At 42.0% G+C, this 13409-nt stretch overlaps 1 protein-coding gene across 1 annotated transcript in view; it reads left to right on the forward strand.

The window, feature by feature from the left end:
• Positions 1-12559, forward strand: part of LOC137752408 (zinc finger protein 420-like) — a 46109-nt gene extending 33550 nt beyond the window's left edge. Inside the window, exons 9-11 of the mRNA XM_068527122.1 lie at positions 1918-2044; positions 3095-3190; positions 11408-12559. Coding sequence (XP_068383223.1) covers positions 1918-2044; positions 3095-3190; positions 11408-12267 — 1083 coding nt within the window. The 3' untranslated portion in view covers positions 12268-12559. The remainder of the gene's footprint in view (positions 1-1917; positions 2045-3094; positions 3191-11407) is intronic.
• The last annotated feature ends 850 nt before the right edge of the window (positions 12560-13409 follow it).

Raw genomic sequence — 13409 nt, forward strand, 5'->3', positions numbered from 1 at the left:
CTATGTGACTCTGAGACAGGCTGGGCCCTCGACCTTTTGCTGCAGTGCTGCAGTGCTTGCACCTGAACAAACGTCTCCTTGAGCAACAAAATACAAAGAACTATAAGGGACTAAAAATAACTGCATGCATGTGCAGTTGGGGCAAATTCTGGACAAAAGATACAAAAAGACCAAAAAAACTCAGCTGCCACTTCTGAAGAGCTGGGAGCAAAAGCAGGGTACTGCACATGACCCCTGCACTCAGCACCACCAAAGGGTTGGGCAAAACACCTAAGCCACCCCTCTGGCCCGACCCCTGGGCACACCCCTACCCTCACCCCATATAAGGAACCAGCTCACCTTCCCCCCTCTGGGAGCAAGGGAAACTGTTGTTTGTTTTTGCTCCCCCTTGCTGCAGCAGGGGCCCCAATAAAGCCCAGCCTGAATTTCTTATCTGGCCTCTAGTCAATTTCTATTGATTGGGGAAGAACCCCAGTTGGTATCAATTCCATTTATATGAAGTTCTAGAACAGCCTAAATTAATCTATAGCTGTTCTGTGCCTTCTCCTCTCTCTTCATGCTCTGAACAAACCCTTCCCTAGTAGAGAACCCCCTCTTCCCCACAGTGGTAGCCACTATTCTGACTTCTAGTACTGTAGATTAGTTTAGTCTGATTTTGAACTTTTTAAATAGAATCAAGAGTACATACAGTACTCTTTTGTGCCTGGTTTTTTTCAATATTATGTTGTGAGATTGATGTATATTGTTTCATGTATATGTAGTTTGTTCACTTTCATTTCAGTACAGCAGTAGTTTCTAAAACTTTTTGTTTCAGGACCCCTTTACACTTTAAAAAATGGCTTTTATTATGTGGGTTATCAATATTACCAGATAGGCGGTTCAAGCTAACAAAAATTTAAAATATTTATTAATCCATTCAAAAATTAATCCATTATAGTTAGTGTCACATTTTATGAAAAGTACTTAATTTTCCAAAACAAAAAATAAAAAAGAAGAATGGAAATGTTTTATATTTTTGCTAATCTCTTTAATGTCTGGCCTAATAGAAAACAGCTGGAATCTCATATCTGCTTCAACATTTTCTCAGTTGCAAGATCACACGACATGTAGCCTCCATATTGTTGTAAGAGAATGAGAGTGTATAAGCCTTGAGAATTATTATGAAAATAATATTGACTTTACAGACCCCCCTGACAGGGTCTTGGGGAACCTCATGGGTCCCTGAACCACAGTTTGGGAATTGGTACAGAATAGTAGTCCTTCATGTAACTCTACCAGAGTTCATATATCCTTTCTATTGTGGATGTGTGAGTGGGGATTTGGGGCCCATAATAAACATTGTTAATATATAATTATCAGAGGGAGGTTTCCTATATAGCATTACTTATTAACCAAAGAGTCCTTATTGTTGATCTATGTCTTGTTCCTTCCCACACAACTGTCCACTCACTTTTCTTGCCAACTGGAATTCCCCACCTCCCTTCCCTCTACTCATGTTTTAACCATCTCACAAGGCTGGTACCTGGCTTTCTCCATGGTACCTGCCCTCATGGCCCCAACCCACCTTGGACTCCTTCTCTGGACCCTTCCCCAAGTAAATCTCAAGCTTATTCTGATTCATAGAATGTTGTGTGGATGACACCTCTGGAATTGTGTAGCTTTTGGTGCACTGTGGTTGAAGTTTGAGTCTTCTCACCCAAAGAGACTTTAAGGGCTGAAGCATTAAAAAAAATGTGCCTCATGTATCTTTTCAATCATCTACATGATATAACACAATCAAGTGCATGGATGTGTGCCTAAGTTAGTCTAACTCAGGACCCTGGAAACTGTCAGGACCACTTATAGATGTCACTGGTGCTTGTCAGCTGCATTCCTCTGTGGGAATGGGTATGTCTGAGGGTGACTTTGTTGTTTTAGGAGCTGGTGACGTTCCAGGATGTGGCTGTGGACTTTACCCAGGAGGAGTGGGAGCATCTGGATCCCTCTCAGAGGCACCTGTACAGAGAAGTGATGTTGGAGAACTATGGGAATCTCATCTCCTTGGGTGAGAACAGCATCTTCATGAACCCATCTGCTTTCTCTTGGGTTCAGTTGTATAGAGTAAATCCTGAGGGGATTTGCATCTGGGGGTCCACATATTCCAGATCCCTTAATGGTAGTGGGTATCAGATTTGAGAGTGCATAGAAATACCTGAGGTGAAGGCAAGAAATGCCAGTTCCTGTCCAAATTAAAGGAGACTAAAGAGATAAGACAACTAAATGCAATGGCTTATTCTAGATAGAAAATAGCTAGGAAAAGAGTGCTGAACGGAACATATTTGAGACAATTGGCATCATTTACAAATTAACTGTGAACTAGATACTAATACTGCGTCAATGTTAAGTTTCCTGATTTTGATGGCTGTACTGTGGTTATGGAACAAAATGTCCCTGTTCTTAGGAAATGTGTACTGAAAGAATTTAGTCATAGAGAGCCATGGGGCCTGTAACTTTCTCTTTAAGTGGTTTAAAAAAGAATTGTGTGAGAGAGAATAATAAAGTAAATGGGCCAAATATTAACAATTGGTGACTATGGGTTAGGGTTCTACAGGCATTCTGTTCTGTGTGTCACTCTTGCTATTTTTCTCTAAAATAAAAGGTTATCCAAAAAATCTACGTCCCTAGGTTCTATCACCAGGGCTACTGATTCAGTGGATTTGGGATGGAGTCTGCATTTTTATAAGTCTCTTCAAACCACACTTTGGGCAGTGCTTCTCTGGTGGACACAGAATCATTACTGCCTGTTCACCCCACTGAGAATTATTACTGTTGTATGTTGCAAATAGGCCTCTTCACTGAAGTTCCTGGAACTCCTGGAACCATTTTTTTCTCTGGGGGAGAAAATATTTGTTTGTTTGTTTATTTATGTGTGTGTGTGTGTGTGTGTGTGTGCCTACATATATATAAATATAAAATGTGATTTTGATGCGCAGTGGTTTTATTCACCTTTCCCAGTCTTCATAGGACCTTCACGAATACCAAGTGATAAGATTGACTTGTGGCAGGGTCCTTGTCCACATCATATTGCCCTAATCCACCTGTCTTTCCCCTCAAGCAGGACATCTGCTGTCCAAACCAGAAATGATTTCCCATTTTGAACAAGAAGATGATGTGTGGATGGAGGAAAAAATACCAAGAAGCTCCTATTCAGGTGAGAACCAGTCAGCCAGGAGAAAATGCCATTAATAATCCTATGAATCCATGAAGGGGTGGGTAGCAACTTCAAAAATATATATTATTTGACTTTTTATGCTGATAATTTAATTGAAAATATTTAAATATTTATTTGATTGGAGGCAAATATCTTTTTTTTTCACATCTTTATTGGAGTATAATTGCATTACAATGTTGTGTTAGTTTCTGCCATATAACAAAGTGAATCAGCTGTATGTATACATATATCCCCATATCCCCTCCCTCTTGTGTCTCCCTCCCACCCTCTAAGTGGTCACAAAGCACTGAGCTGATCTCCCTGTGTGATGCAGCTGCTTCCCACTAACTATCTATTTTACATTTGGTAGTGTATATACGTCCATGCTGCTCTCTCACTTCGTCCCAGCTTACCCTTCCCTCTCCCCGTGTCCTCAAGTCTATTCTCCATGTCTGTGTCTTTATTCCTGTCCTACCCCTAGGTAAATGAGAACCTTTTTTTTTTTTTTTTAGATTCCATATATATGTATTAGCATACGGTATTAGTTTTTCTCTTTCTGACTTACTTCACTCTGTATGACAGACTCTAGGTCCATCCACCTAACTACAAATAATTCAGTTTCATTTCTTTTTATGGCTGAGTAGTATTCCATTGTATACATGTGCCACATCTTCTTTATCCATTCATCTGTCAGTGGACACTTAGGTTGCTTCCATGTCCTGGTGATTGTAAATAGTGCTGCAATGAACATTGTGGTACATGATTCTTTTTTTTTTTTTTTTTTTTAATTTATTTTATTTATTTACTTTTGGCTGTGTTGGGTCTTTGTTGCTGCGTGCGGGCTTTCTCTAGTTGCGGTAAGTGGGGGCTACTCTTCGTTAAGGTGCACAGGCTTCTCATTGTCATGGCTTCTCTTGTTGCGGAGCGTGGTCTCTAGGTGCGCAGGCTTCAGTAGTTGTGGTACGTGGGTTCAGTAGTTGTGGCTCGCGGGCTCTAGAGCACAGGCTTAGTAGTTGTGGCGCATGGGCTTAGTTGCTCCGCGGCATGTGGGATCTTCTTAGACCTGTGTCCCCTGCATTGGCAGGCAGATTCTTAACCACTTCGCCACCAGGGAAGCCCCATGACTCTTTTTGAATTATGGTTTTCTCAGGGTATGTGCCCAGTAATGGGATTGCTGGGTCATATGGTAGTTCTATTTTTAGTTTTTTAAGGAACCTCCATACTGTTCTCCATAGTGGCTGTATCAATTTACATTCCCACCAACAGTGCAAGAGGGTTCCCTTTTCTCCACACCCTCTCCAGCATTTATTGTTTGTAGATTTTTTGATGATAGCCGTTCTGACCGGTGTGAGGTGACACCTCATTGTAGTTTTGATTTGCATTTCTCTAATGATTAGTGATGTTGAGCATCCTTTCATGTGTTTGTTGGCAATCTGTATATCTTCTTTGGAGAAATGTCTATTTAGATCTTCTGCCCATTTTTGGACTGGGTTGTTTGTTTTTTTGATATTGAGCTACATGAGCTGCTTGTATATTTTGGAGATTAATCTTTGTCAGTTGCTTCATTTGCAAATATTTTCTCCCATTCTGAGGGTTCTCTTCGTTTTGTTTATGGTTTCCTTTGCTGTGCAAAAGCTTTTAAGTTTCGTTAGGTCCCATTTGTTTATTTTTGTTTTTATTTCTATTTCTCTAGGTGGTGGGTCAAAAAGGATCTTGCTGTGATTTATGTCAAAGAGTGTTCTTCCTATGTTTTCCTCTAAGAGTTTTATAGTATCTGGCCTTACATTTAGGTCTTTAATCCATTTTGAGTTTATTTTTGTGTATGGTGTTAGGGAGTGTCCTAATTTCATTCCTTTACATGTAGCTGTCCAGTTTTCCCAGCACCACTTATTGAAGATGCTGTCTTTTCTCCATTGTATATTTTTGCATCCTTTATCAAAGATAAGGTGGCCATATATGTGTGGGTTTATCTCTGGGCTTTCTATCCTGTTCCATTGATCTATATTTCTGTTTTTGTGCCAGTACCATGCTGTCTTGATTACTGTAGCTTTGTAGTATAGTTTGAAGTCAGGGATCCTGATTCCTCCAGCTCCATTTTTCTTTCTCAAGATTGCTTTGGCTATTCAGGGTCTTTTGTGTTTCCATACAAATTGTGAAATTTTTTGTTCTAGTTCTGTGAAAAGTGCCATTGGTAGTTTGATAGGTATTGCATTGAATCTGTAGATTGCTTTGGGTAGTATAGGCATTTTCACAATGTTGATTCTTCCAATCCAAGAACATAGTATGTCTCTCCATCTCTTTGTATCACCTTTAATTTCTTTCATCAGTGTCTCATAGTTTTCTGCATAAAGGTCTTTTGTCTCCTTAGGTAGGTTTATTCCTAGGTATTTTATTCTTTTTGTTGCAGTGGTAAATGGGAGTGTTTCCTTAATTTCTCTTTCAGATTTTTCATCATTAGTGTATAGGAATGCAAAAGATTTCTGTGCATTAATTTTGTATCCTGCTACTTTACCAGATTCATTGATTAGCTCTAGTAGTTTTCTGGTGGCATCTTTAGGATTCTCTATGTATAGTATCATGTCATCTGCAAACAGTGACAGTTGTACTTCTTTTCCGATTTAGATTCCTTTTATTTATTTTTTTCTTCTCTGATTGCTGTGACTAAAACTTCCAAAACTATGTTGAATAATAGTGGTGAGAGTGGGGATCCTTGTCTTTTTCCTGATCTTAGAGGAAATGGTTTCAGTTTTTCACCATTGAGAACGGTGTTGGCTGTGGGTTTGTCATATATGGCCTTTATTACGTTGAGGTAAGTTCCCTCTATGTCTACCTTCTGGAGAGTTTTTATCATAAATGGGTGTTGAATTTTGTTGAAAGCTTTTTCTGCATCTATTGAGATTATCATATGGTTTTTATCTTTCAGTTTGTTAATATGGTGTATCACATTGACTGATTTGCGTATACTGAAGAATCCTTGCATTCCTGGGATAAACCCCACTTGATCATGGCATATGATCCTTTTAATGTGCTGTTGGATTCTGTTTGCTAGTATTTTGTTGAGGATTTTTGCATCTGTGTTCATCAGTGATATTGGTCTGTAGTTTTCTTTTTTTGTGACATCTTTGTCTGGTTTTGGTATCAGGGTGATGGTGGCCTCGCAGAATGAGTTTGGGAGTGTTCCTTCCTCTGCTGTATTTTAGAAGAGTTTGAGAAGGATAGGTGTTAGATCCTCTCTAAATGTTTGATAGAATTTGCCTGTGAAGCCATCTGGTCCTGGGCTTTTGTTTTTTGGAAGATTTTTAATCACAGTTTCAATTTCAGTGCTTGTGATTGGTCTGTTTATATTTTCCATTTCTTCCTGGTTCAGTCTTGGAGGTTATGCTTTTCTAAGAATTTGTCCATTTCTTCCAGGTTGTCCATTTTATTGGCATATATTTGCTTGTAGTAATCTCTCATGATCCTTTGTATTTCTGCAGTGTCAGTTGTTACTTCTCCTTTTTCATTTCTAATTCTGTTGATTTGAGTCTTCTCCCTTTTTTTCTTGATGAGTCTGGCTAGTGGTTTATCAATTTTGTTTATCTTCTCAAAGAACCACCTTTTAGTTTTATTGATCTTTGCCCTTGTTTCCTTCATTTCTTTTTCATTTATTTCTGATCTGATCTTTATGATTTCTTTCCTTCTGCTAACTTTGGGTTTTTTTTGTTCATCTTTCTCTAATTGCTTTAGGTGTAAGGTTAGGTTGTTTATTTGAGGTTATTCTTGTTTCTTGAGGTAGGGTTGTATTGCTATAAACTTCCCTCTTAGAACTGCTTTTGCTGCATCCCATAGGTTTTGGGTCGTCGTGTTTTCATTGTCATTTGTTTCTAGATATTTTTTGATTTCCTCTTTGATTTCTTCAGTGGTATCTTGGTTATTTAGTAGTAGCCTCCATGTGTTTGTATTTTTTACAGTTTTTTTCCTGTAATTGATATCTAGTCCCATAGCATTGTGGTCGGAAAAGATACTTGATACGATTTCAGTTTTCTTAAATTTACCAAGGCTTGATTTGTGACCCAAGATATGACCTATCCTGGGGAGTGTTCCATGAGCACTTGAGAAGAAAGTGTATTCTGTTGTTTTTGGATGGAATGTCCTATAAATATCAATTAACTCCATCTTGTTTAATATGTCATTTAAAGCTTGTGTTTCCTTATTTATGTTCATTTTGGTTGATGTGTCCATTGGTGAAAGTGGGGTGTTAAAGTCCACTACTATTATTTACTGTCGATTTCCCCTTTTATGGCTGTTAGCATTTGCCTTTTGTTTTGAGGTGCTCCGATGTTGGGTGCATAAATATTTACAATTGTTATATCTTCTTCTTGGATTGATCCTTTGATCATTATGTAGTGTTCTTCTTTGTCTCTTATAATAGTCTTTATTTTAAAGTCTGTTTTGTCTGATATGAGAATTGCTACTCCAGCTTTCTTTTGATATCCATTTGCATGGAATGTCTTCTTCCATTCCCTCACTGTCAGTCTGTATGTGTTCCTAGATCTGAAGTGGGTCTCTTGTAGACGGCATATATACGGGTCTTGTTTTTGTATGCATTCAGACAGTCTGTGTCTTTTGGTTGGAGCATTTAATCCATTCACATTTAAGGCAATTATTTATATGTATGTTCCTATTACCATTTTCTTAGTTGTTTTGGGTTTGTTTTTGTAGGTCTTTTCCTTCTCTTGTGTTTCCTGCCTAGAGAAATTCCTTTAGCATTTGTTGTAAAGCTGGTTTGGTAGTGTTGAATTCTCTTAACTTTTGCTTGTCTGTAAAGGTTTTAATTTCTCCTTCGAATTTGAACGAGATCCTGCTGGGTAGAGTAATCTTGGTTGTAGGTTTTTCCCTTTCATCACTTTTAATATGTCCTGTCACTCCCTTCTGGCTTGCAGAGTTTCTGCTGATAGATCAGCTGTTAACCTTATGGGGATTCCGTTATATGTTATTTGTTGCTTTTCCCTTGCTGCTTTTCATATTATCTCTTTGTATTTAATTTTTGGTAGTTTGCTTAATATGTGTCTTGGCATGTTTCTCCTTGAATTTATCCTGTATGGGACTCTCTGCACTTCCTGGACTTGATTGACTATTTCCTTTCCCATGTTAGGGAAGTTTTCAACTATAATCTCTTCAAATATTTTCTCAGACCCTTTCTTTTTCTCTTCTTCTTCTGGGACCCCTATAATTTGAATATTGGTGCATTTAACGTTGTCCCAGACGTCTCTGAGACTATCCTCAATTCTTTTCATTCTTTTTTCTTTATTCTGCTCTGCGGTAGTTATTTCCACTATTTTATCTTCCAGGTCACTTATCTGTTCTTCTGCCTCAGTTATTCTGCTACTGATTCCTTCTAGAGAATTTTAAATTTCAGTTATTGTGTTGTTCATCATTGTTTGTTTGCTCTTTAGTTCTTCTAGGTCCTTGTTAAACGTTTCTTATATTTTTTCCATTCTATTTCCAAGATTTTGGATCATCTTTACTATCATTACTCTGAGTTTGTTTTCAGGTAGATTGCCTATTTCCTCTTCATTTGTTCGGTCTGGTGAGTTTTTAACCTTGCTTCTTCATCTGCTGCATATTTCTCTGTCTTCTCATTTTGCTTAACTTACTGTGTTTGGGGTCTCCTGTTTGCAGGCTGCATGTTCGTAGTTCACGTTGTTTTTGGTGTCTGCCCCCTGTGGGTAAGGTTGGTTCAGTGGCTTGTGTAGGCTTCCTGGTGGAGGGGACTGGTGCCTGTGTTTTGGTGGGTGGGGCTGGATGTTGTCTTTCTGGTGGGCAGGGCTGCGTCCGGTGGTGTGTTTTGGGGTGTCTGTATGATTTTAGCCAGCCTCTCTGCTAATGGGTGGGGTTGTGTTCCTGTCTTGATAGTTGTTTGGTATGGGGCGTCCAGCACTGGAGCTTGCTGGCCGTTGGGTGGAGCTGGGTCTTAGCATTGAGACGGAGATCTCTAGGAGGGCTCTCACCGATTGATATTATGTGGGGCCAGGAGGTCTCTGGTGGTCCAGTGTCCTGAACTCGGGTCTGCCACCTCAGATGCTCAGGCCTGACACCTGGCCAGAGCACCAAGACCCTGTCAGCCACATGGCTCAGAAGAAAAGGGAGAAAAAAAGAAAGAAAATTAAATAAATAAAATAATTTTAAATTTTTTTTAAAATTATTTAAAAAAAAAATAAAAAGAGTAATAAAAAAAAGAGAGAGCAGCCAAACCAGTAAACAAATCCACCGATTATAACAAGTGCTAAAAACTATACTAAGATAAACGTAAAAATCAGAAACAAGTCAGTCGCAGACAGCAAACCCCAAGTCTACAGTTGCTCCCAAAGTCCACTGCCTCAAGTTTGGGTTGATTCGCTGTCTATTCAGGTATTCCACAGTTGCAGCGTACCTCAAGTTGACTGTGGGGATTTAATCCGCTGCTCCTGAGGCTGCACAGAGAAATTTCCCTTTCTCTTCTTTGTTCGCACAGATCCTCGGGTTCAGCTTTGGTTTTGGCCCCACCTCTGCATGTAGGTCGCCCTCAGGCATCTGTTCCCGCCCAGACGGGATGGGGTTAAAGCAGCAGCTGATTAGGGGGCTCTGGCTCACTCATGTGGGGGTGGCGAGGTGGCGGGGTGGGGGAAGGAGGGGTATGGTAGTCGTAATTGGAATTGACATTGCAACAGCCTGAGGCGCGCCATGTGTTCTCCCAGGGAAGTTGTCCCTGGATCATGGGACTCTGGCAGTGGCGGGCTGCACAGGCTCCCAGGGGTGTGTGGATAGTGACCTGTGCTTGCACACAGAATTCTTGGTGGCCGCAGTAGCAGCGTTAGCATTTCATGCCCGTCTTTGTTGTCTGAACTGTTAGCCGCGGCTCGCACCCATCTTCTGGAGCTTGTTTAGACGGTGATCTGCCTTCTGTGGGCAGACAGGGAAGGAATCTCCTCTCCTTGCGCACCCTGAAACAATGGTTTCTTTCCTCTTAGGCAGGTCCAGAGTTTTTCCCGGACTCCCTCCCGGCTAGCTATGGCACACCAGCCCCCTTCAGGCTGTGTTCACACAGCTAACCTCAGTCCTCTCCCTGGGGTCTGACCTCCGAAGCCCGAGCCTCAGTTCCCAGCCCCCACCCGCCCCGGTGGGTGAGCAGACAAGCCTCTTGGGCTGGTGAGTGCTTTTCGGCACCAATCCTCTGTGGGGGAATCTCTCCACTTTTCCCTCTGCACGCCTGTTGGTGCGCTCTCCTCTGTGGCTCTGAAGGTTCCCCCCCACCCACCCCCCGTCTCCACCAGTGAAGGGGCTTCCTAGTGTGTGGAAACTTTTCCTCCTTCACAGCTCCCTTCCAGAGGTACAGGTCCCATCCCTATTCGTCTCTGTTTTTTCTTTTTTCTTTTGGCCTGCCCAGGTACGTGAAGATTTTCTTGCCTTTTGGGAAGCCTGGGGTCTTCTGCCAGCGTTCATTAGGTGTTTTGTAGGAGTTGTTCCACGTGTAGATGTATTTTTGATGTATTTGTGGGGAGGAAGGTGATCTCCACGTCTTACTCCTCCACCATCTTGAAGGTCCCCCCCCATATCTTTTTTTATAAAAGCATTAAATGCCCAAGCTCCTCAAACTCACTTGTAACCAGCATTACCATTTTCTTAGTTCCTCATTAAAATTTTGACCGTTGTTCACTCCATAATTGTATGAAAGTTGCATTATTAGCTTTTTGATAATTACACTTTGACAACATTAACCCATTTGTAGCTCATGGAATTTGACTTGGTGTTTCTAGTAACATTTAGTTTCCTTGACTAAGGAAAAGGTCCCCAATATCTTCCCATTCCCCTTGAAGCAAAAATGAAAAACCTAATGTCAGGAGGACAGAGACCAGCAGCAACACTTCTTCACTCAGTGAAGTTTCTTTGCCTTACCAGTACTGCCTAAGTGTGTCCAGGAGTACCGTGCAGCCTCAGACAAAACCTCTGCTCACTTTCGTCATCTAATTTTCTTTGTCCGAGGAATCAAGGATGAGAATGATGGGATTCTCTCTTGGCCAGTATCTCCAGGAGAAAAACCCTATAGCTGTCCCCAGTGTGGCCAAGACTTTAGCCAGCTCAGAAACCTTCTAATTCACCCGTGAACCCGTACGGGAGAGAAGCCCTCTCCATATGACGGGGGTGGAAAAGCCTTCAGTGAAAGGACAACAGACCTTAACCTTCCTGTGCTCCTTCCAGGAGACAAGCCCTACCGATGCATGGAGTGTTCTGGAGTCTTCAACTCAGAATCTGCTCTGAGAAGGCACAGGAAGGACCACATGGGAAAGAAACCTCACACATGTGAGGAATGTGGGAAGGACTTCAGCCGTAGCTCCAACCTGTCCATCCATCGGCGAGTACACACAGGCGAGAAGCCCTACAGATGTGGTGTGTGCGGGAAGGACTTCAGCCGCAGCTCCAACCTCTCTATCCACCAGCGCATCCACACAGGTGAGAAACCCTTCAGGTGCTGTGACTGTGGCAAGGACTTCAGCCGCAGGGCAGCCCTGCAGATCCACCAGAGTGTCCACACAGGAAGGAAGCCTCATGCCTGTAAGGTATGTGACCGGGGCTTCACCTCACGCTCTATGCTGGCACGACACCAGCAGGACCACGCAGGAGACAAGGCCTATGTGTGTGACACATGTGGCCGGGGCTTCAGCCAGAGAGCCAACCTCTACCTGCACCAGCGTGTTCACACTGGGGAGAGGCCATTCCGGTGCGAGGCCTGTGGGAAGTGCTTCAGCTGGAGCAAGGACCTGGGTATCCACCAGAGGGTCCACACAGGAGAGCGGCCCTACAGGTGTGAGGCTTGTGGGAGGGACTTCAGGCATCGTTCGGCCCTCAAGAGGCACCAGAGGGTGCACACAGGGGAGAAGCCCTACCCCTGTGCCGTGTGTGGGAAGGGCTTCAGTCAGAGAGTCCATCTGCAGACGCACCAGAAAGTGCACTGTAGGGAGAGGCTTCCAGGATTGGGCTCTGCACATGCAGGTGCCTTCCGTGGCCAGGGCGAATGCCAGGGCATGGGTGCTGAGGTGCACAACATGGATCAGGCTTAATGATGTTTGGCATTTATTAGTGTTTATACAGAAAAGAGGACAGATCAACAGCACTTAGACAGATGGAGAAATAGAACATTTACAGCCCTCCCAAAAGACCTCTGCATGCTTCTTTCCGCTCACTACCCCACAAAGGGAGTCACTATCCTGACTTCTAAAACCATAGATTGATTTTGCAAGTTATAGAATATCATACAAGTGGAATTACACGATATGTAATCTTTCATATAGAACTTTATTCACTCAGTGTCTGCATCCATGTTGTTGCATGTATTCAGAGGTTCATTCATTTTATTACAGAGTAGTATTCCATTGTTTGAATGAACCACAGTTTGTCCATTCACCTGTTGATGGACATTTACATTTGGGTTATTTCCAGGTTTTCCAGGTTTTGTTCGTTATGAATAAAGCTGCTGTGAGTATTTGGGTACACATCTTTGTGTGGACATATACTTTAAATTCTCTTGGGTATATACTTAGGAGTAGAATTGATGGGTTTTTTTTTTTTTTTTTAGAATGTGTTTTTTTTTGTTTGTTTTGGTTTTTTTTTATGGCTCTGTTGGGTCTTCGTTTCTGTGCGAGGGCTTTCTCTGGTTGTGGCAAGCGGGGACCACTCTTCATCGCGGTGCGCGGGCCTCTCACCATCGCGGCCTCTCTTGTTGCGGAGCACAGGCTCCAGACGCGCAGGCTCAGTAATTGTGGCTCACGGGCCTAGTTGCTCCGCGGCATGTGGGATCTTCCCAGACCAGGACTCGAACCCGTGTCCCCTGCATTGGCAGGCAGACTCTCAACCACTGCGCCACCAGGGAAGCCCCTGATGGGTATTTTTTTAATTAATTTTTTTAAAGATTTCTTTGATGTGGACCATTTTTTAAAAAGTCTTTATTGAATTTATTACAATATTGCTTCTGTTTTATGTTTTGGTTTTTTGGCCGCGAGGCATGTGGGATCTTAGTTCCCTGACCAGGGATTGAACCTGCACCCCCTGCATTGGAAGGCAAAGTTTTAACCACTGGACCACCGGGAAAGTCCCTTGATGGGTATTTTAAAACTTGTAAAAAACTGGGCTTAGTATTGTCTTGTACATTGGATTTTTACATGTACTTGGAAAATTTCAAACAAATACAGAAATGAAACAGTGT

This window comes from Eschrichtius robustus, chromosome 19 (genome assembly GCF_028021215.1).
Source record: "Eschrichtius robustus isolate mEscRob2 chromosome 19, mEscRob2.pri, whole genome shotgun sequence".
In the NCBI taxonomy this organism is placed as follows: Eukaryota; Metazoa; Chordata; class Mammalia; order Artiodactyla; family Eschrichtiidae; genus Eschrichtius; species Eschrichtius robustus.